This window comes from Hemitrygon akajei, chromosome 23, assembly GCF_048418815.1.
Source record: "Hemitrygon akajei chromosome 23, sHemAka1.3, whole genome shotgun sequence".
Lineage (NCBI taxonomy): Eukaryota > Metazoa > Chordata > Chondrichthyes > Myliobatiformes > Dasyatidae > Hemitrygon > Hemitrygon akajei.
This window is the reverse complement of record NC_133146.1, coordinates 44,788,559-44,812,875: the sequence shown is the minus strand read 5'-3', so window position 1 is coordinate 44,812,875 and position 24,317 is coordinate 44,788,559. Positions and strand designations below refer to the sequence as shown.

General features: G+C 38.6%; 1 protein-coding gene across 3 annotated transcripts in view; it reads left to right on the top strand.

The window, feature by feature from the left end:
- Positions 1-23,882, top strand: part of ppp2r2d (protein phosphatase 2, regulatory subunit B, delta) — a 56,885-nt gene extending 33,003 nt beyond the window's left edge. For 2 of the 3 annotated variants that reach the window (XM_073027556.1, XM_073027555.1), the window contains 7 exons: positions 6,666-6,831; positions 12,690-12,802; positions 13,931-14,108; positions 15,017-15,181; positions 19,256-19,425; positions 19,532-19,623; positions 21,128-23,882. In XM_073027556.1, coding sequence (XP_072883657.1) covers positions 6,666-6,831; positions 12,690-12,802; positions 13,931-14,108; positions 15,017-15,181; positions 19,256-19,425; positions 19,532-19,623; positions 21,128-21,407 — 1,164 coding nt within the window. In that variant the 3' untranslated portion in view covers positions 21,408-23,882. The remainder of the gene's footprint in view (positions 1-6,665; positions 6,832-12,689; positions 12,803-13,930; positions 14,109-15,016; positions 15,182-19,255; positions 19,426-19,531; positions 19,624-21,127) is intronic. The other variant, XM_073027557.1, reaches the window with a different exon arrangement.
- The last annotated feature ends 435 nt before the right edge of the window (positions 23,883-24,317 follow it).

Genomic DNA, 24,317 nt, shown 5'->3' with positions numbered 1-24,317 from the left:
GACAGGGTTTCTCAACCGGGGTTCCGTGGAACTCTAGTATTTTGTGAAAGGTTGCGAGAGGTTCCGTGAGAGAATGTGATTTTAAAAACACATTGTTTTTTGAACTTCGTTTGATGCTAGCACTCGCAGTGGTGGGCATTGGCTGAGCAGCCCCGTTAGCAATCTCGTTAGAGGTTTCTCAGAGCAGTATGGCAGTACGCAGTAGGGTCGTGTTTATTTGCTTGAGTCCATTCTCAGTTTTTGCTGTGAGATGGGGAGGCCGTTGATGATTGGTGAGTGCTGAATTGCACGGAAGGGAGGATAGTAGGCTGATGATGAGCACTATTATACGGAGGGAAGGACGGTAAGCTGATGGTGAATATTGTATTGCACAGAGGGGAGAACAATAGGCTGATGAGAGTTGTATTACATGGAGGGAAGGACAGTAAGCTGATGGTGAACACTGTATTGCATGGAGGGGAGAACAGTAGGCTGATGATTAGATTAGATTGTGAGGACACTCAATCCTCGTTTATTGTCATTTAGTAATGCATGCATTAAGAAATGATACAATGTTCCTCTAGTATGATATCACAAAAACACAAGACAGACTAAGACTAACTTACAAAAACCATATAATTATAACATATAGTTACAACAGTGCAAATCAATGCCGTAATTTGATAAGGGCAGACCATGGACATGGTAATGAAAAGTCTCAAAGTCCTCGATAGCCCATCATCTCACGTAGACGGTAGAAGGAAGAAGAACTCTTCCTGCCATGAACTTCCAGCACCGCAAAGCTTCCCGATGCAGCCTCCGGAAGCATCCGACCACAGCCAACTCTTGAGTCCGTCCGAAAAAAGTCGCGCCTCCGACCAACCCTCCGACACCAAGCACCGAGCACCATCTCTGCCGAGCGCTTCGACCCCGGCCGCCAAGCAACAGGCAAAGCCGAGGATTTGGGGCCTTCCTGTCCCGAGATTTTCCTATCACACAGTAGCAGCAGCAGCAAAACAGGCATGTCAGAAGTTTCACCAGATGTTCCTCTGTGCTTCTCACATCCGTCCGCATCACATCAGGATTGTGCACGGCCCCTACTTACAGATCTAGTTACAGATAACAGATATTCATTCCTGGAGTAGCCGCGCACGCTGCCATCGCACCGCCATTTCCTCGCATGAGCGCTGTATTACATGGCAGGAAGGACGGTAGCCTGATAGTGGACACTGTTATTGCACAGAGGGGAGGATGGTAGGCTGATGAGCGTGAAGTGCGTTTTCCAAGCATTGAATGAACTCTCCCAACTTGAGTTTTGATGTTATCCTCTTCCTCCCAAATTACCTCCCCCAACTTCCCATTCCGTCACCAACTGAATTATGGGAGTGAACAAATTCTACCGATGGAGTAGAGAACTGGAGGGAAATTTTTGATTCTAAAGGCGGTCCAGTGTGGCAATTTTTGAAGAGGAGGTGTCAGACGGAAGAGAGGGATTCTAGACCTGGACCTACAGACAACTCTAATAAATTTAATGATGCAAGAGTTACAATCTTCTGTCATTTCACAGAGCTAGTGCAACAATGGATACAAAAAAGTCTATTTTGTTATACAAAACTGTAAATGTTTTATTTACATAACAAATACACAAAGTATAAACATTATTTACAAGATATTGAATAAATTCAAATTAAAGTATGATTACTATACTACTGTCTGTAAAACAGCCAATACTCTGGGAGGCCCATCCCTCCCAGAAAACACTCTGTACTGAGTGGGACTGTATGCTCCCTCTCCTTGGGCATGAATATATCCTTGGAGAGCAGCAGGCAGTCAGCCCTGGCAAAACCCTCGACTTTCTGCCGCCTAGACCTGCGAATGCAATCTTGGCCAGGCCCAGAAGCACGCCCACCAGTAGATCATCCTCGCAACCCGCTCTCTTCCGTACTGGGTGCCCAGATCTGAGGAGCACAGGACTGAAGTGCAACCAGAACCAGAGCAACAGCCCCTTCAGATGCTCAAACAGGTGCTGCAACCTCTCACACTCCATATAAGTGTGGTACACTGACTCTTCCTGGCCACAAAATAGACAGATGGACGGGGTGTCAGTGAACCTGCTTAAAAACCAGTGGCACGGTACTGCCCTCTGCAACACCTTCCACCCTGGGTCCCCATGTCCAGGGGATGGACCCTACATAAAGAGATTTCCACTGGGGACCTCCTCTGCTGCCAGATGGTAAAACAGACTCAACAGCTCTTGGTAGAAGTGAGGCAGTTCCCTCAAATCAGTGCAGCTGATGCTGCCAGCTAAAAGCCGTGTGCCCTCGTGGAAGCAGTGCCCCCGGCAGAGAGGCTGCATTGCCAGCACATGTCATTTTGGGGGTGGTCGCTATACAGGTGTCTCCATAGGATCCTGAGGAGGAGAGCTGCCAGCTGGGTATGCACATACACCAATGACTGAGCACCCTGTACAATTGGAAGACTCAGGACCGCAGCAGAGAGCCAATGCCTCCTGATGCACCAGAAGAAGTCCACCAGCCTCTTCTGGGTCCTGGAGACAAGTAGTGGGCGGGACTGAAGTTATCAGTCAGTACCATATGTTTTCAATAAAAGCTACTTATCAATGAGTTCTACATTTCGCTTTGACCGAGGGAACAAGGTCATCCTCAAAGCGTGTCTCCCACGTGGTGAACTGCCTCTCTCACTTTCCACCTCCAATGTTTGTGCCACCCTGAGCAGGGTGAATATACGGAAGGCAGCTGGTCCGGATGGAATACCTGGCCGTGTGCTCAGTCTCTGCAGAGCAGTTGGCCGGGGACTTCATGGACATTTTCAATCTGTCCCTGGCCCAGGCAGTTGTCCCCACAAGCTTCAAGATCGCCACCATCGTGCCAGTGCCGAAGCATTCCACTGCCGCGGGCCTGAATGACTTCCGCCCAGTTGCACTCACCCCCATCATTGCAAAGTGCTTTGTGAGTCTGGTTCTATCACATCTGAAATCCTGTCTGCCCACTACCCTGCACCCCCATCAATTTTCCTATCGCACCAACAGATCAACAGAGGACGCCATCTCCACGGCAATTCACTCTGCCCTGACCCACCTGGACAGCCCCAACTCTTACGTCAGAATGCTGTTCATTAACTTTAGTTCTGCCAGTTTGGTATCAGGTCATCCCTCTGCAATTGGACCTTGGACTTTCTGACTTAACAAACCCCAATCTGTTAAGTTAGACAACCTCTCCTCCTCCATTCTCATCCTGAATCTCGGCGTTCCTCAAGGCTGTGTGCTGAGCCTTCTTCTGTACTCCCTTTTCACCTATGACTGTTCCTGTACGTGGTTCTAACTCCATAGTCAAGTTCACCACGATGATTGGCCTGATCAGAGAGGATGACGAGACAGCCTACAGAGACGAAGTCCAGCACCTGGCCGCATTGTGTGCTGACAACAACCTGGCCCTTAACACCCAGAAGACCAAGGAGATCATTGTGGACTTCAGGCATGCTAGGAGCTACACTCATGTCCCCATCTACATTAACAGAGCCGTAGTAGAGCATGTATCAAGCTTCAAATTCCTTGGTGTCCACATTTCTGAGGATCTCACCTGGTCGCTGAACTCCTCCATACTGACCAAAAAGGTGCAACAGAGCCTTTATTTCCTGCGGAACATCAAGAAAGCTCACCTCTGTCCCAGGATACTGATGGACTTTTACCGCTGTACCATTGAGAGCATACTCACCAACTGCATCTCAGTGTGGTATGGCAATTGTCCTGTATTGGACTGCAAAGCACTCCAGTGGGTGGTGAAAACTGTCCAGCGGATTATCGGCACCCAATTTCCCACCATTGAGAGCATCTACCATAAACGCTGCCTGGGCAGGACAAAAAGCATTATCAAGGATGCATCTCACCCTAACCATGGACTTTTTACTCTCCTCCCATCCAGAAGGCGCTACAGGAGCTCCGCTCCCACACCAGCACGCTCAGAAAGAGCTTCTTCCCTGAGGCTGTGACCCTTCTGAACCTCACATTACAGCGCTAAGCAGTATTGCACCCATATTGTACTGTCTCAGTACTTTAATATTTGTATGCTGTAGCACTTCTTATTCGCAGTTACTTTGTAAATAACACTATTCTTTTGCACTTCTGGTTAGATGCTAATTGCATTTCATTGGCTTTGTATCTGTACTCGGCACAATGACAATAAAGTTGAATCTAATCTACATGGACCGGTGATCCAGTTTGTGCCTAGCCTGTGGCAAACATCTTACAAATGTAGCAATGCCTCCAGCAAAATTGAAAAGACACAACCACAGATCACAGCTGTATGACAAGTTAAAGTGCTGATGATTTTAAATAACTATTGGAATCTCAAAACAAATAGATTAAAGTTTTTGAAAGTAAAGTCACAGTCAGTAAAAAGTTTCAGGAACCAAATTGTTTAATAGCTTTAAGATCAGTTCATTCGAGAATGCTTTTTTAAAAAACTGCAAAAACCTGGACAAAGAGCACACCAATCTCCTGCTAAATACAGAATTCTGGTGGCTTAGCAGAGGAAGAGTTCTCAACAGGGTGTTTGGGCTGAAAGGTGAATTGCATGAGTAATTTCAAGAAAATATTAGGCCAGATTTTGCTAAGTGTTTTGAAGATGAAGATTGGTTGCAGAAATTAGCCTTAACAGACATTTTTCATCATATGAACCAGTTGAACAAGTCTCTACAAGACCTTGGAGAAAATGTTTTGACTTCAGGTGACAAGGTTCTTATAAAAGAAAACTGAATCTTTGGAAAATCATGCTACAAAAAGAAATCTTGAAATGTTTTCACTGCTGCTTGGGCTTGAGAGTGAGGAAGGATATCAGATGGCCTCAAATGTTATTGAAAGCTACCTGGAAGGAACTGCAGAACAAAATTGAACAGTACTTTTTCCATCCTTTTAACACAACTATATGACTGGGTGAGGGACTCTTTCTCTGAATCTTCTGCTCAGCTTGCGAACTTAACTTTGAGAGAAGAGGAAGAGCTTTGTGAGCTGCACTCTGATCATGCACTGAAGATGAGACTTACCAGCCTGCTCCGGACAAGTTCCAGATTTCTGTGAAAGAACAATATCCTGCCATTCATAGGAAAGCAATGAACATTTTGCTACAGTTTTCAACTTCTTACATGTATGGACAAGCTTTTTCTTGTTAAACAAGCATGAAAAGCAAGGATAGAAATTGTCTCATTTCAGTTGAAGGTGAAATACGTGAGTTTTTATCTCAAGTTTGACCCAGAATTGAGAACTTTATTATGTTTGCCTTATGAATTTTTAAAATTTATGAAGGAGAAAGGAAGTGTAATTTCAAGAAAGGTAAGTTAAGCTTAACTATCTATTTCGTTTCAAGAAAGGTTGGCTAAAAATTCATTCTCTACTCAAAAGAGCAATTATTTTTGGATTATTATATCTACATCTTACTAATCACACTAACGTACCGTGAGTTCTAGATATAATAATTTTTATGCAGTTGTTCCCTGAGACCTGAAAATTATTTCAAGGGTTGCTCCAGGGCAATAAGGTTGAGAAAGGCTGCTGTAGGGTATCACTAAATAAATAAAATTAATGGTATTGTGTCTAAATGCCACATGATGTGCACATGACTAACTCTAATTAAAGAGAATGTTCAATAATCTCTTGTCCAATTATGTGGCATATTACCCCAAGTAAATGCAGGGAATTCCGGCTATTTGCTCATTAAGAGTTGTCCCAAATAAATGGTTGCCCCGTTAACCGATGACCCAATTAACTGCAATCCACTGTATTGTAATATCAAGGGTGACGTCAGGCCAATGATGTTAGGTAATGAATCCTAAAAAAAAGAAAGGTAACAATCTTGAAGCAGAGGTGAAGGAGTGAAAGGCAAGAGGTTTAGATTTGTTGAGGGCTTAATGCCAATGAAATGCCACTTTCTTGCAATTTTCAGTTTATTGAAATGGAAATTCTAAATTGCAAAACTAATGTTGGACTGCATGGTTGTGTCTTGCGTGAGTGTTTGTGAATATTATTTGTCTTTGTTTTAGCTTAAGGTTTAAAATACAGTACTATGAAAAAGTCTTAGGCATCCTAGATTTTTTAAAATATGGTTTCAGGTGGTATTTCCTCCACAGAGCTCTGATCTCAACATCATCAAAGCTATGTAGAAGCAACCAAGACAGCTAAAATTTGCAGAAGAACTGTGGCAAGTTCTCCAAGATGCTTGGAACAACCAACCAGCAGTTTTAAAGGCAAAGGGTGTCACACCAAATATTGATTTTTTTTTAAACTGTTTACTACTCTTTACAGTAAGCTTTTGATATTTAGAAACTCTTCATTACAGTATTTTGAAAGCATCTTTGCTTTACAGATTTTTTTACATGTGCCTAAGACTTTTACACAGTACTGTATTCTTTATTTTATTGAATGTAAATTGTGTATGACAAATTGAAGACATATTAAACCCAAGACACTATATGATCCTGCTGTGCAATTTCAATTTCATGTTAGATCTAAAAAGTTGCAAATGAAGCACAAAAGGAGGGAAGAATGTATGGGAGGAGATCAAAGGATAATGGAGAGATTTCTGCCATTACTATGTTGCTTATCAAGATGTATTAAGGATGTCAATACAAGTTAATATATTAATATTCAATATAACCTCCTGTTTGTTTTGCAGAGTAAAAGCAGACCTCACCATAGAGGCGAATACAATGTTTACAGTACATTTCAGAGTCATGAACCAGAGTTTGATTATCTGAAAAGTCTAGAAATTGAGGAAAAAATTAATAAAATCAGGTGGTTACCCCAACAGAATGCTGCTCATTTCTTGCTATCTACAAATGGTGAGATTTAGATTCTCATTATCTATTTGTAACTATCTTTCTATTGAAATCAAAAAGTGTGTTATAAATAAATTCAAAAGATTTGATTCTTGGTTTTGATATTCTAGATGTTGTGAATGGTTTCTTTGATAGTTACTTGCTGAATGAATTCAGTCAAACTTAAGAGTGACACCAGTGGCAGTATATTTAAAATGCCTATTTGGTATTGAACAAAACCCAGAGCCTGTTGTGTGTAGGAAACTTCAGCTGTTATACCAAGTATTACAGAGATGTTATTATTGAATCTTAGGGTGCCATGGGTTGAAATAGGTGAAGCTGGGCAGAATATTTTGCTGTTCATTGTAATCCAGTGATCTTGCCAAGAAAAATGTGTGTTTGAATTGCAGGTGACAATGTGAGCAAGACTAGCTAGTATGCTAGTAACTCGCCACCAGTCACTGCCTATGCCCATTTGAAGAGGTTATTTGGACAATGCTGCTGGGTTGTTAACGTCTCTGGATTCTGTGTTCTAAAATTTCAGTTGCATATATTTTATGCTATTGAAGATCACTTTTTTTTCCCCTCGGAGTGAACTGTGTTAAACCTTTTTAGGTCATTTTGCACTACTCCATAAATTCATCTGGGCACTTAAGTTTTTGAATCCTAACACAACTCTATATCAGGTACACAGGTGATGTTACTCTCCCACTGAAATATTCCTCTTAGAGCTATGCAGAGAACTGGGACTTCATTATCCTAGGAATGCCTATTGTTGAACATCCCTAAGAAGACCTTGTCTTCCTAGTGATTTAAGGGTGCCAGGTTAACCTTTAAATCCTCAAGTTTTCTTTCCATTACTGCAGTAATATATTTATATCTCTCACTTTCTTCATTCTCTCTCCACAGATCAGCTGCTTCCAAGTTCATTTCTCATATAGGCCCTTTCATCACTCTGCTGGTATTCAAATTTGATTTTTCCTTCCCTCCCCAATCCCTCCCAATTTTTAATTTTGAAAAATATGCAGTCGGCTCACAACCTTATAGCAGTTTGGAGGCTGTGAATGCTGGCAGTCATTATTGAAACTGGCCATTAATGCAGCTCTTGGCCTCATGCAACCTTTACCAAACTTTTCAGGCCATTTGGCCCATTGAGTCTGCTCCACCGTTTCATCATGGCTGATCCATTTTTCCTCTCAGCCCCAATCTCCTGCCTTTTCCCTTCATGCCCTGACCAATCAAGAATCTATCAACTTCTGCCTTAAATATACATAAGACTTGGCCTCCACAGCTGCCTGTGGCAAACAATTCCACAAATTTGCCACACTCTGGCTAAAGAAATTCCTCCTCATCTTCACTCTAAGATGATGCCCCTCTCTTCTGAGGCTATGTCCCTTAGTCTTCAACTCTCCCATCACAGCAAACATCTTCTCCACATCCACTCTACCAAGGCCTTTCACCCTTCGATGGGTTTCAGTTAGATCACTCCTCATTCTTCTGAAATCTAGTGCCCAGAGGCATCAAACGCTCTCTGTATGACAAGCGATTCAATCCTGGAATCATTTTTATGAACCTCCTTTGAACCTCTCCAGTTTCAGCACATCTTTTCTAAGATAAGGGGCCCAAAACTGCTCACAGTACCTCAAGTGAGGCTTCACAGTGCTTTATCAAGTCTCCACATTACATCCTTGTGTTTATGTTCTAGTCCTCTTGAATTGAATGCTAGCAATGCATTTGCCTTCCTCACCACAGATTCAATCTGCAAATTAACTTTTAGGGAATCCAGCACAAGGACTCCCAAATCCCTTTGCACCTCAAATTTTTGTATTTTCTCTCCATTTAGAAAATAGTAAACCCTAAAATTGAGGGGCATCCTTTTAGAACAGAGGTAAGGAGAAATTCTTTCAGCCAGACAGTAGTCAATCTGTGGAATGCTCTGCTACAGGCAGTTGTGGAGGCCAAGTCCATGGGTGTATTTAAAGCAAAAATGGAAGTATCCTGATTATAGACAATAGGTGCAGAAGTAGACCATTCGGCCCTTCGAGCCTGCACCGCCATTTTGAGATCATGGCTGATCATCTACTATCTATACCCAGTTCCTGCCTTGTCCCCATATCCCTTGATTCCCCTATCCATAAGATACCTATCTAGCTCCTTCTTGAAAGCATCCAGAAAATTGGCCTCCACTACCTTCCGAGGCAGTGCATTCCAGACCCCCACAACTCTCTGGGAGAAGAAGTTTTTCCTTAACTCTGTCCTAAATGACCTACCCCTTATTCTCAAACCATGCCCTCTGGTACTGGACTCTCCCAGCATCTGGAACATATTTCCTGCCTCTATCTTGTCCAATCCCTTAATAATCTTATATGTTTCAATCAGATCCCATCTCAATCTCCTTAATTCCAGCGTGTACAAGCCCAGTCTCTCTAACCTCTCTGCGTAAGACAGTCCAGACATCCCAGGAATTAACCTCGTGAATCTACGCTGCACTTCCTCTACAGCCAGGATGTCCTTCCTTAACCCTGGAGACCAAAACTGTACACAATACTCCAGGTGTGGTCTCACCAGGGCTCTGTACAAATGCAAGAGGATTTCCTTGCTCTTGTACTCAATTCCCTTTGTAATAAAGGTCAACATTCCATTAGCCTTCTTCACTGCCTGCTGCACTTGCTCATTCACCTTCAGTGACTGATGAACAAGGACTCCTAGATCTCTTTGTATTTCTCCCTTACCTAACTCTACACCGTTCAGATAATAATCTGCCTTCCTGTTCTTACTCCCAAGTGGATAACCTCACACTTATTCACATTAAACGTCAGGGTTTGACGTGATTGGTCAGGGTATCAAAGATTATGGTGAGCAGAGAGATGTATGGAGTTGATTGGGATCTGGGATTAGCCATGATGGAATGGCAGAGCAGACTCAGTGGACTGAATGGCCTAATTCTGTTCCTATGTCTTTTGCTCTTAAGGTCTTCTTCCAAAGTGCATGACCGTACACTTTCCAACAATGTATTCTATCTGTCTCTTCTTTGCCCATACTCTTAATCTATTTGTCTTTCTGTGGCCTCTCTATTTTCAGAAAACTACCTGCCCCTCCACCTTTCTTCATATCCTCTGCAAACTTTGCAACAAAGCCATCAATTCTATCATCCAAATCATTGACGTATAACGTAAAAAGAATCAGTCCCATGCAGACCCTGTGGAGCACCACAGGTCACTGGTAGCCAACCAGAAAAGGCTCCCTTCATTCCCACTCCTTCCCTCCTGCCAATCAGCCAATGCTTTATCCATGCTAGAAGCTTTCATGTAGTACCTTGTTAAGCAGCCTCGTGTATGGCACCTTGACAAAGGCATTCTGAAAATCCAAATATACAACGTCAACCAATTCTCCTTTGTCTATCCCACTTGTTAGTTCTTCAAAGAATTCCAACAGATTTGTCAGGCAAGATTTTCCCTTGAGGAATCCATGCTGACTATGGCCTATTTTATCATGTGCCTCCCAGTACCCTGAGACCTCATAATTAATAATCGACTCAACATCTTTCAAGCCACTGATGTCAGACTAACTGGCTTATAATTTCCTTTTTTCTGCCTCTCTCCCTTCTTGAGGAGTGGTTTTGATCCCATGGACTGGCTAGCCATCTTCCTAAAGATGGTTTTCTTTTAAGGTCCCAAACATTTTTTTTCTACTTTCACTGGATGTACAAAACATTGCTTCTTCATTTCATATAAGCTTGAAACTTATAAAATGAAATAGAGCACTGTATTGTTTGTACATTCAGTTCAACTTCCTGCAGTCTAGCCACTACATTTGAATGTCTGCCTGTCATTGTGGCTTCTCTGTCAGTACAAATTCCATTGTAGCAGCCATATAACAGTTCATGCCTGAGTATCTATTCTTGCAGAATTTGAAACAGTCTAGCAACAAATGTAAGTTATGGCTATTCTTCATGCAAAGTAAATCTCCAACGAAGGTCCCGTCCTACCAGAGTCCACAAATCATATGAACCACAGCTTTATGAATACCAAACCAGTCACCGAGCTGTTGTTGCTAACTGGCCTGAATGTTTTCACTTCCTGAATAAATTGTGTTTTAGTGTTTTCTTCAACATGGTAATTCAGTTTGAGACAGTAGTGTTTGTCAAAGGGCTGCTGCAAGTTTTCTCAACTTTAAAGATTGACCAACAGGCTTAATAACTGAATTATAATTTTATGATTATAATAGCTGAATTACCTATTATAAATTATGATTTCCATTTGCAATGTGTTGGGTCAGGAGATGTGATATATTTAGCATACAGGCTTTCCTGTGTAAAGAACAAGTTCCTTTTTTTTTAACAGACATCTATAAATCGATTTTATACATGTTGGAAAATACATAGAAATAACTCAAATGTAATGAAGAGTATCAAAAGTACACAATATTGATATGACAGAACAATTACAAAAAGACATGAGAGGGGACTAGTTCTACCATCTGTAATATATGTCTGTTTGACTTTTGAACTTAATATTATGGAGCTCATTTATATGTAGAGATGTCCGTAAGTTGGCCATTTGTAACCCAAAGACGGTCTGTAACTTCATTTATCAGCATTGATCAGCATGAATCATTTAGTAGTTCGTATGTAGTTACCACTTCATCTGACTTCATGGAAGAATTCTGCTGACTTTTCTTTTAGAATTGGGTGTTTGGTTTCAAGGCAACAAATCAGTTTGGAAGCTTTTATAACATTATTGCTCACAATGACACCTCATACAGCATACTGAGGTTAAGGGCATTCCACTTCCCTGTTTTTTTCTTTGATTAGTCCATCACGTCTCATCTCTGTTAAGTTTTATCGGAATTTTACTTATTCCAAACAAATGATCCAACAATAACTGCTTTGACAGAATTATTTTTGGACACATTAAAATCTTTGTTTAATCTTTATGCTGCTGTAATTTCAGTTGAAAACCACATGCAAACATAGTTTTAAATAAAAGACTAAATAAATAAAAGGAGTTGGAGTTGAAGTGGGTCAGAACATAAACTTCATGAAATTCTGCTCCATTCTGAAATCTTAAGTCTGTACTATTTTTCCCTAAATTTATATGTATATAATATGTGTCTCTTTTTTGTTTCTCATCATGTGAATTGGCATGGCTCTGTGGATCAGTTATTGAGAAACATTGGTCTTGTTCACCCTTTTGGGTATTCTATAATTTTTAGGGTAGTGCTTTGCATGGACAAAGGCAAAAATAAATTAGTATAATGTGCATGTACACAGATAAATATAAGAATGTGTTATTCCATTGTCAAATGGAATCCATCATGCTTTATTTTTGTTATTTTCATGTTAATTTTGACTAAATTTATTATTTTAGTTAGATATTCAGCGGATTAAAAACGCCAAGTTGAAATGTCAAAAATATTGAATAAATGAAAATTGGATCCTTTGAAATGTGAAATTTGCGTATTGAAAAGAAAGAAATTGTCCCCTATGTTTCTAATCCTCCAGAACATCCCAAAGTGAATTTTCTTTTTAAAGTTTAGTCACTATTAAAACAGGGAATATGGAGGGCAAATTTCACAGATTTCTGAGTGGGTGTGTTGTTTCATGCTCACTTGGGTGTAGTTTTGTGCTGTTACCATGTCCATCAATAACCTTATAGCTAGCAAACAAGAATTTTCAGAATCTATTCACATTCCAAAGGAAAAAAATCATATAATGGCATATTATTTCTGCAGATATTTCTGTCATGATTGAAGTCTTTTTGATCCTGAGAATCTCGCATTGAACAACAAAGATGAAATTCTCAATTGATTCAAATCTAGATGTACTTGAAGTAAATCATTCGAAAGAATATAAACTTTGAGGTTTAACTTGTAACTTTCAGATAAAACTATAAAATTGTGGAAGATAAGTGAAAGGGACAAACGAGCAGAAGGCTATAATTTGAAGGAAGAAGATGGAAGATTTAGGGATCCTATCAGAATAACCACTTTACGGGTATGCGATGCTGATATGATTGGTTTGAGAAATAATCATCAATTTATTTGGGTTGTGTCATTCGTGACGATGTTGCTGTGCTCACACAAAGATTGTGCAGATCTAGATTTAACCCCACTTAGTACGAAAAACCTGCAGGTACTTCTCTCACAAATAGACATTAGATCACATTTGTGTTTACCACAGCTGATTTGATAAGTTAAATTATTGAAGTTGTTTCTTTCTAGAACCTGGCCTATATGATAAATAATCGGAAGGTTGTTTAAATATGTCAATCCTATATGCCAAAAGTCTGATTAGACCAATAATTGGAATCAATCATCAGTGTTACTGCTGGTTGAATACTACATTCAAATTGTGTTTTCTAAAAAAGAATGTTTTATGCATTAGTACTGTTAAGCTATAACTTAATTTAAAGCTGAGTTTAATTTAAATGAGAATTCTCATTATTGTTGCACAGCAGACATAGTCAGGAAAACCAAATTAACTAAGTTCTCAAATAGAGATATAATCAGGGTATATTTGGGTTATTATTAAGGCTGGTAGTTGTGAAACTAATGGGGATATTATACAGTTATATCAATCCTCCCTCTCCCTCACAGACTGAATTAAATTTTAATAGCAGGTTAAGCATGTTGTATTTGTTTCATTTGAAAATAAATGTAGGTAGCTGATGAGAGTAGTTTGACTGCTTTTAGGAATATGCAGCCCACGTGGGATTGCTCAGCAATTCTTTCTGCCCAGTACATTTAGCTATTGTCTGGGATGCTATATAATGGACCACCATCCAAGGCATGCACTGTGAATTTTATCTAAATATTGTTTCAGATTTTGTTTTATAGTTTGCCAATCTTAAATTCAAGTCCTCTAACTCAAAGCAATATTTATTGACTATAACAATAAAATCTAATAGAGTTACTCATTGCAATTTTTTTGTAATGAATTGCATATAGTATTTTCTTATGGCATTCTAGAAAATTAATCTGGAATATAGTAGTTCAATAGAAAACTCAACCCAAGGAACTTGATACATAATTTTTGGGTGTATAGCAGATTCCAACTTAAGTGAGAAAGTGAGTAAATGTTATAATTTTCTGTTTGAAAATGATTTTGTTTTTAACTTGACAGGTGCCAGTACTAAAACCTATGGACTTGATGGTAGAAGCAAGTCCCCGAAGAATATTTTCAAATGCACATACTTATCACATTAACTCAATTTCAGTAAATAGTGACTATGAAACCTACCTTTCATCAGATGATCTTAGAATTAACCTGTGGCATTTAGAAATTACAGATAGAAGTTTTAGTATCCTTTCTCAATGTTCCTATTATAGTATATTGTGATATCTGATTTAGTAATATCTGTTTCTATCAAATATTCTTTCATCCAAACCAGCATTTAAAATGTTTTCTGTGATTGAATATAACTAGCATTGTTGTTGTCACAATCTGTGACATTTTGCAATTTCTCATTTGTATACTTTCCATTCCTCGTTAGATGCAAGGCTTTAGCTGATGAGGATTAGTAAACAATTATGCAACTGTGGCTTCGACAACAGCTTCAGTTTGAGTATTTTCTCCTTTAATAAACTGTTTTGGGGGCAAATGAGATTTGTAAAAATTGCTTGAAAGTTTCACTGCAAATAAAATGTGCATACTGTACTACTGTTGATGTCATTTGAGGAAGTTTTACACTGGAGAAAATTTACTAAGATGGAAAACCATATAAAAATCTCAGATGAATTTCTTGAGGAACACGAAGGCTTTTCAACAGGTTAGTTTCAACTACACATCACTTTTTTGGATATGGTTAAATAGATTACTGGCCAATCATGTTCATATTGCCATAAATATTCAGAAAAGTCATAGTCCAGAAAATTATTTTTTTATGGGTTTCCCCCAATAACTGTTTGAACCTTCTCCTGTGAGAATACAAAAGCAAACCTTTTAATTTTATTAGGTTATTTTGGTAACATTGGGCTTAAAGGTTAGATCCCCTTAACTGAAATAGTGAATTAAAGTATAATTCCTTTCAAATATATCTGACCATTTTGCAGTTTTTTTAAAAAACTTATTCCTTTCCCATCTCCCTTGTCTTTTGTTAGAAATTTGTATTTTATATTTATCATAAACTGTATAGATTTTCATGTGAAATATGTTCATGTAATTGTTTCCTTGTTTAGTTATAAAGTTTTTCTTAACAACTTGCTAAAGATATTGTAGATATTAAACCTGCCAACATGGAAGAGCTGACAGAAGTAATTACAGCAGCAGAATGTCATCCTCATCAGTGCAATGTGTTTGCCTATAGTAGTAGTAAAGGTACTATAAGACTTTGTGATATGCGTGCTGGTGCCCTGTGTGACAAGCATTCAAAATGTAAGTATGCACTACTCACTTACAAGAAGTTGCATGAATTACGTTCCCCTACTGTAATATCTGAATTTGTTTTAAGTTGTAAAATCAACTGGGCTTTTTTTTTTACAAATAATTAAGATTTGGTTCTTTAATGATTACAAAATATAATGATTATGCAGATATTTAATACAAGTTTTTAAAAAATTCTAGTTGGATCCCAATTTTGTACTCATAGGGAGAGGAGTAAAGAGAAGGAAATGTGCACTTCCAAAGTCCCATCTACCAAAATGTGGCCTACCACTAAATGCTGACTCTGTTCCTGATATCTCGCTCTTTCTTTTGTTTTTTGAATGTAACTGATATTCTTATTTGGAAATCTACATTTACTTCTGTAGGATGTAAGAATGACAGTTTAAAGAGGCTATTGATGACAGGTTATGATATCTACAATCTATCAAGATATTCTAACTTAGCCTCATCTATCAGCTATCCCATATCTGGTTTGTAAAACACAACATGCTTAATTCTGACTTGCAATATGACAGTCTTGTGCATATGTTGTACATGTGGAGACTTTATTGTTTTGGAGATGGCTACACACCCTCATGGGAAGATTTCAACTTGATCATACTTTGTAAGTTGTACAACTCACAGAAGTAGCTTATGTGTGAGAATGAACACAGAATTGTGAACATAATTCTGGTACACCTGACTTTTTTAATTAAGGAAGAAGATAGCAAAATGAGCTGCTAACAGATTAACTGTTAGCAAATCTGAATTGTAGATTTATAGCAAAGGCTACTGATTTCTGCCAGATCCTAGCAAAGTATTGTTACAGCCAAGTATATTCAGTTATCTGGATCATAATTAATATGTCACGGAGATCTTTAATCAACCATTCAGATATTACTCACAGAAACCTATTCTGCAGTTGATTGCTATGCAGATATCTCTTATTTCATTGCATATGACAGATATTTACAAGGCAGGTAAGGAAACTAAGTTGTTGGAGACAGATGGAAGTCAGGGAAACCAGAAGAAGATTTCCATTCATAGGCAAAATCGTCAAAGAAGTAATTAAGTATTTAGGATGAGGATGGGGCTTTTCTTTCCAGGACGAAGGAGATGTCTTCCTTTTTTAAGTAAAGGGGCTTCCCTTCGTCCACCATGCTCTCAGGATGAGGCTTTTCTTTCCAGGACGAAGGAGATGTCTTCCTTTTTTAAGCGAAGGGGCTTCCCTTCGTCCACCATCAACTCTGCTCTCAAACGCATCTCTCCCATTTCCCGCACATCTGCCCTCATCCCATCCACCTGCCACCCCACTCGGGATAGGGTTCCCCTTGTCCTTACCTACCACCCCACCAGCCTCCAGGTCCAACGTATAATTCTCTGTAACTTCCGCCACCTCCAACGGGATCCCACTACCAAACACATTTTTCCCTCCCCCCCCCCCCCCCCTTTCTGCTTTTCGCAGGGATCCCTTGTCTACTCATCCCCCCCATCCCTTCCCACCGATCTCCCTCCTGGCACTTATCCTTGTAAACGGAACAAGTGCTACACCTGCCCTTACACTTCCTCCCTCACCACCATTCAGGGCCCCAGACAGTCCTTCCAGGTGAGGCGACACTTCGCCTGTGAGTCGGCTGGTGTGGTATACTGCGTCCGGTGCTCCTGGTGTGGCCTTTTATATATTGGTGAGACCTGACGCAGACTGGGAGACCGTTTCGCTGAACACCTACACTCGGTCCGCCAGAAAAAGCAGGATCTCCCAGTGGCCACACATTTTAATTCCACGTCCCATTCCCATTCTGATATGTCTATCCATGGCCTCCTCTATTGTCAAAATGAATCCAAACTCAGGTTGGAGGAACAACACCTTATATACCGGCTGGGTAGCCTCCAACCTGATGGCATGAACATTGACTTCTCTAACTTCCGTTAATGCCCCTCCCCCCCTTCTTACCCATCCCTGACATATTTAGTTGTTTGCCAGTTCTCCATCTCCCTCTGGTGCTCCGCCCCTCCTTTCTTTCTCCTGAGGCCTCCCGTCCCATGATCCTTACCCTTCTCCAGCTCTGTATCACTTTCGCCAATCACCTTTCCAGCTCTTAGCTTCATCCCACCCCCTCCGGTCTACTCCTATCATTTTGCATTTCCCCCTCCCCCCTCTACTTTCAAATCTCTTACTATCTTTCCTTTTGGTTAGTCCTGACGAAGGGTCTCGGCCCGAAACGTCGACATCGCTTCTCCCTATAGATGCTGCCTAGCCTGCTGTGTTCTACCAGCATTTTGTGTGTTGTTGTTTGAATTTCCACCATCTGCAGATTTTCTCGTGTTTGCTAAGTATTTACTTAATTCTTAGGTCTCATAAGCAGGCTTTCACTGATGAAACTTTCAATAATATATCCTTGATATTCAGTGGTCTTCTGTCTTAAATATTAATCATTATGACCTAAACAGCATTTGCCAAAACAGCATCTTGAGTCCATTATTTATCTTTCTCCCTTTAGATTAAAGCTGAATATCAATATGGGCACAACTGCCTAATATTTTGGGTGTATCTGACACCATGCCTGCTTTTCCTGATCTTTGTACTCTTGAATCTAATCTTTTAACATACTCTTGTGGTTTCCATCTGTTGTTGATTGCATCGTTAGTTGGAAGTGTTATTTTTGCTCTTTTGAGCCGCTATAATCACATCTGTTAGGAACCTACCTAGTCGTGGACTCTTTCTAATGCACGCACGGTTGATGAAATGGGATTGGAGATGAGCTGACAAGGGTAATTAGCCAAAGAAATTTTTTGTTCATTGGTACCATTTGCAGTTGTACATCTGTGGGATTGGCATTGAACAAACTTCAGGAAACCTCTGTGAGATCTATGTGAATGACAGTGATCTATGTGTTTTAAAATCTGAGAACTTGGGTGTTTTATGAGAACTAAGTTTGCTGCAGCTATCACTCTTTTGGAATGTAACCTCAGTTGAAAAAGATGTGCAAAATAGCTGAGGTCTATATCAGAGCAGATACTTGAAACTGTTTCCCCTTGCTGAAAAATCTGGGAGTTAAGTTTATGGTCTCAGCACAAAGAGTCACCAGTTTATTCCTGAGAATTGGAGATTTATGAACCTTTGAAATTTTCAGATAACTGTGCAGGCTCAACCATTGAGAATATTCCCAGTGACATTCAATAGAGTTTTGAACACTAAAGGGATATGGGATATTGTGGGGAAAATGGCAATGAGGTTGAAAATCATGATGACCTTATCAAATAAAGAAGCTGATTGAGGAAGTTTGCTGTGCTGTCCAATCCCAATTTATTTTGAAAAGCAAGTTTGTTCAGCAATGAGTATCTTTTCCAAGTCAGGGATTGTGGGTACCTGGAGGAAAACTGTAGGTGCTGGTGTTTGTACACAACTACTGCCCTCACCTTCATCGCTGTAGAGGTCCCAGAGTTTGGGAAATGCTGTTTGGCTATCCATGTAGTACCATATTTTGGAGGTAATGCACAGTTGTGTCCTAAAGGTAGAGGGAATAAATGTTTAGGCTTTTGAGTGGAGGGCCAATCAAGCAGAATACTTTCCCTTGGATGGTGTGGAGCTGCTTGAACTTTGTAGCTGCATTCATCCAAGTAAATGGAGAGTATTCCCCCATGAAGTGGGGGAGTTTGGAGGTGAATCACTTGCTGCAGAATATCCAAACTCTGACTTGCTCTTGTAGCAATAATATTTATTCTTTTTTTTCATTTATTGAGATACAGTGTGGAATAGGCCCTTTCAGCACTTGGAGCTGTGCTGTCCAGGAACCCCCGATTTAACCCTAGCCTAGTCATGGGACAGTTTACACTGACCAACTAACCTACTAACCAGTTAGTCTTTGGACTGTGGGAGGAAACTATAGCACCCAGAGGAAACCCATGTGGTCACAGGGAGAATGTACAACCTCCTTACAGATAGTGGCAGGAAATGAACCTGGGTCGCTGTACTGTAAAGTGTTGTGTTAACCACTACGCTACTGAGCTACATTTTTATGATACAAGTAATTTATTAAGTAATCAGATAGAGATGTCTAACCTTTATTAATATTCTACTTCTAGTCTTTGAAGAACCAGAAGATCCGAGTAGTAGATCATTTTTCTCTGAAATCATCTCCTCAATTTCTGATGTAAAGTTCAGCCATAATGGTCGGTACATGATGACAAGAGACTATTTATCTGTTAAGGTTTGGGACGTTAATATGGAAACTAGACCAGTAGAGACATACCAGGTGAGTACTTTAGACTGTTGATAATGCTTTTTCTTTATTTTTCTCTCTCTGTAACAACAATTTGTGATCATTGATTTGTGCTTTGTTTTAATGCTCTTTGTTCCAGGTGCACGAATACCTGCGGAGCAAATTATGTTCTTTGTATGAAAATGACTGTATCTTTGACAAATTTGAGTGTTGCTGGAATGGTTCAGACAGGTAATACAGTGTTTATTGACATGTTTCTGTTTATTGCCAATTTAGTTGTTATCTTGTATCTGAATAGTATTGCATATTCCATTTCCTAGATTTTTATTGTAAAAACTATACTGACACTTCAGTGGAGTGTTGAAATGCTTTGTTACCCAAACATCCTTATCTCTGAACTATTAAATTCAGACGCCGTTATGGTTCTGGCATGTATTGTGTATATTCAATGAAAAATAGTGTTTTCTAGGTGACCTTTGCCCTTTATCACAAGTAACTAATGAATGCTACTTATTCACTTGCTACTTGCCCATGCAGAAAATAGATCTGCATGTGTGAAAGGTTAAATCAGCAATTCCTTCACCGAACTGTAACATAATCTGAACTTTTCATAATTTTTGTATCAGTTTATTGTGTATTATAGAAATCAACTTTGTGACATGGTGCAAGATTGCAGTGTATTGTTGTGGTTCTTCATCCGCTCACCTGTATTGCAGCTTGTAACTTATATCCTAAACTTTCATAGTCTCCAACAAGTACTTTTTCTCGTTCATTCTATCTTAGTACATTTGTGGACATGATTCTATAAATCTATATCCAATCTATAAATTGTAATTTTCATTAGATGTTCCATTCTAGTGTATAAAAACCTCTTTTAAACTGTGTCCTTAACATTTTTTCCTATCCATTTTATCTCTGCAAGAAAGCTGTCACTTTCACCGTCTTATCATGCATTTCTGAAATTTGATAAAGCAGTATCCTTTTCACGCTCTATATGGACAAAAATGTATTTAGAAACAATTCTTCCTTCTGTTGCTAAGCATTGCTATTTGAATTACTTTAGTGCTGTGTTTGAAGTTGAGGTTAAATTATAGTTACCTTTTCCATTGATTGTATGCCAGGATAGAATTCATTTATACTTGAGGGATTGGAATACCTTATTTTCATATCCTTTTGTATTGTGTAAATATTCCTGATTAGTTTTGGGTTTACTAATCGAGTGAAAACAGCAAAAACAAGTATCATACAAGTGCTTCTAGTTTTCAAATTATACCTTTGGGTGAGAGTGCATTTGATGCTGGTGGAAGTAGAGCCTAGCCACATTGTGAAGTTCAAGTTCCACCCGATTTAAATTATAAGGGTCGTATTTTCACTAATCAAATAAAACAGCACTGATCTGAATTAGCACTGAAGTGATTCTCAACCTACAGTTAGGAAAAGAAAATAAATAAGTGAAGAATTACATACTATATATGTCAAATGGTGGTATTTGTAATTGGGGCTTATTGAATTGCTAATGATGTTCCTGGCTGTGTTTCATTCATCAGGTGCTGTTTGATCTTATAATTTGTTGAGGGAAATTTGGTAATGCCGTATCTTTTTATAATGCCATCAATAATTGTTATAACACCAACATCAGGTGTAGGTTAAGATCTGCAGTCACTTTTTCTGAATGTCATGTACTTATAACAATATCTTTGTTGTGACATTAGTTTACTGTTTTTTTTATAAACAGTGCAATCATGACTGGCTCATACAACAACTTCTTCCGAATGTTTGATAGAAATACCAAACGTGACATCACACTTGAAGCATCTCGAGAAAGCAGTAAACCACGTGCCATCTTGAAACCGCGTAAAGTTTGCACAGGTGGAAAAAGGAAGAAAGATGAAATTAGTGTTGATAGTTTGGACTTCAACAAGAAGATTCTGCATACAGCTTGGCATCCGAAAGAGAACATCATAGCTGTAGCTGCAACTAATAATTTGTATATATTCCAGGACAAAGTAAATTAAAATTGACTTGTTTTAGGACAAGACATTCTCACATGGTTCAGTCTCGCCATTCTCTTTAAGGAAAAAGACCTGGTTTTCCAAAATTAATCTATTTGATGCATTAATCTTCTGGTATAGCTACAGAAGTAACATTTACCTAATTGTTCATTCATTCTTGTGATGTATTTCCACCGTCAGTTAGGACGTTACTTGATCTCTAGATGTGAGAAGCTGACCAGAAGCAAACTGGAAAGACAATGTGGATGCAAGAATATCTCCAATTATGATTTAACCAAGTCTGAGCTTTCCTGATAGAAGACCAACAAGGCACAGTTTAATGTCTGTGTAATCTATTCTTCCTGTATATTTTAGGCCTTTTGAACAAGACTTGTGCTCGATTATGCCTGTAAAACATTCCTCCTCTGGCCTCGCTATTTTTGGCTTAAGTGTCCTGCGTATGAATGTTTTAATGGGTTTTGAGCAGGATCAGCAGATGTCTTATCCCTCGTAACATTTGCTCACCAACTACCTATCACCACACCAATTAGTGTAAAAAAAAAGCTCTTAATAAATTAACATAAACCGGAAAGAATGTGTTTTTAAATCTGAAATTATGGATGTAGATTTGTGATTTTTCTTTTGCAATGTGTTCTGGAAATGATTGTTTGGAGTAACTATTTAATATTGGTTACATTACACTTTCTGAGCAGAGCAGAATAAATGGCATTATAGTATGACACTAGAAATTTCATTTGTATCATGTTTCACAAGCCAATAGCTGAAAAATCTAACTAAATATTGTGATGAAAGAAGTATATATTTTTATAGTCTTCAGGAAATCATTCAAATGCTTTTTGTTTCTTTTATCTAGATAACCAACTCAATCAGAACTGGAAAAGTTAAGCAATTTATCTTGCATTTCCTACAAAGGAAAGTATATAAAAGTGCTTCCCTGAGTTTTGATATTGCTGGAAATTGGTAGTTAACCTGTACCTTATCCTGCATCTAAATTACAGATTCATTGCATTGTGCTAATAGCATATATGTTTATCTCTTTCAGTAAAAGAATACTGGCTAATATTATATTTATTCTGTATCCCATGCTTGCTTCTACTTTCTGTTTATCCTTTTGATTCATTTCCCCTTATTGTGTGCACAGAAATACACACAAACATGAATTTTAAAGCACATTTCAGTAAGGGAAACTTAAATGTTTATTGCCTTCAATTCTCCCTCTACAGTAAACCATATCTGTAAATAAATAAAGTTTGCATAGCTTGCGTTGGTGCAAAGTTGTAAATCTCCTGTATATAAGGTTACGTTTATACAATGCAGTCACTTTCTATCCCATAAATACTAGCTGTGACTTCGTGGATACCACTCTGGGCACTGAATTGTAGGTGGTTGGTTTAAATTTCACTCAAGAAACTCATGCCTAAATATTTAGTTAAGCATTCCATTGTAGCACTTGCTGAGTTGCAGAAAAGCCCATGACATAATTTCAAAGATCTGATGAATTTCCTTTGATGGTCTGGATTTTAATATAAATAAAATAATATTTGATCACGTCACTGTGCCGCTTGCAAGAGCTTCCTTTGAGCAAATCGGTTACCACATCTCGTATAAAAGCGGTTATACTTCAAAATGAAGGTGTAGGTTACTGTAAATTGCTTTAGGTTATCCCAAAAGGTACCATATAAGTGTGAGCCTTTGTCACTTGATTTTTCTTCTCCTTACTCCTAAACCCCAAGTCTACCTGTGCAGAGGCAGCTTGTGCAGGGATAGCTTTACTAATGACTACTTGGGAAGATGATTAATTTCAACTTTGATCAAGCATTTTAAAGCTTCTTTTGAAATATTTTTCAATGTGTGGAACACTTCAGTGTCCAAAATAAATAGCTTGCTGAGCCTTTTGGTATAAGTAATAATGCATGAAACTGGAAGGGTGGTTATGATAAATTACAATGTTATTGAAAGCAATAATAATTTCAAAGGTTCCTGTTGTATTTTGTATAAGGTGCACAAAAAAAACTATAAAATCAATGTTGTAATGATCTTACTGTCTATAGATTGAAATTTATAATATGTCCTTGCAGCTTCCAATGTGTTCTAACAATGTGAAAATGCTTTGAAAATACAAGTAAGAACATTGTATTGCAGATGTAAATGAGCTGTAATGCTATATTCATTTTAAATTGTGCTTTGTTTTAGCACATTTAAGCATTAGGGTTGACCTGGTGCCAAATCATTTTCAAGTGTGCTTTTCTAAAAAAGAAAGTATATTGCATGTGCCTTTTTATTTCTCTTTTTAATATATGCACATAATTATTTAATACACTTTATGTAAAACCTGTTTTAGATTTTAAGTTGTACATGGTAAATGATGAAGTTCTAAGTAAATGGATCCTTTATAAAGCTGTACACCGCAAGATTTGTGGGACTAATTAGTTTGTGGAATCAAGTGGAATTAAAAAATAGCAATCTTATGATGTAAAATCACTTTTGTTCCTGAATGTTGTCTGGACTTCAGCTTTCTTTTCAGTATATATGACCAAATTTCTCATGCTGGTACCACCAATTCATATGATTTAATTTAACTTTATTACTTGCTAAATAAAGCCATTTATTTTGGTCTATTTCTTTATACACAATATATCAATTTCAAGATGTGGAAGCCAGGCAAATTTTATATAGAGCTGTGGTTAGTTCATGCACCTAATATTTCATAGTTTATTAGGAAAATAGAAATAGAAGTATTCAGCTTTTTAAATTCATTTTTTTCTATTCTAGTTCATTTATGTTTCTATTTAAGGATCTTTTAAAACGACTTTCTAGTTGGTATGCTACCATATTAAATGACAGCCACATTGTTTTGATCATACTTTGGAGCAATATTACCCTTGGTTTCAATTAAGAAAAAGTTATTTTTTT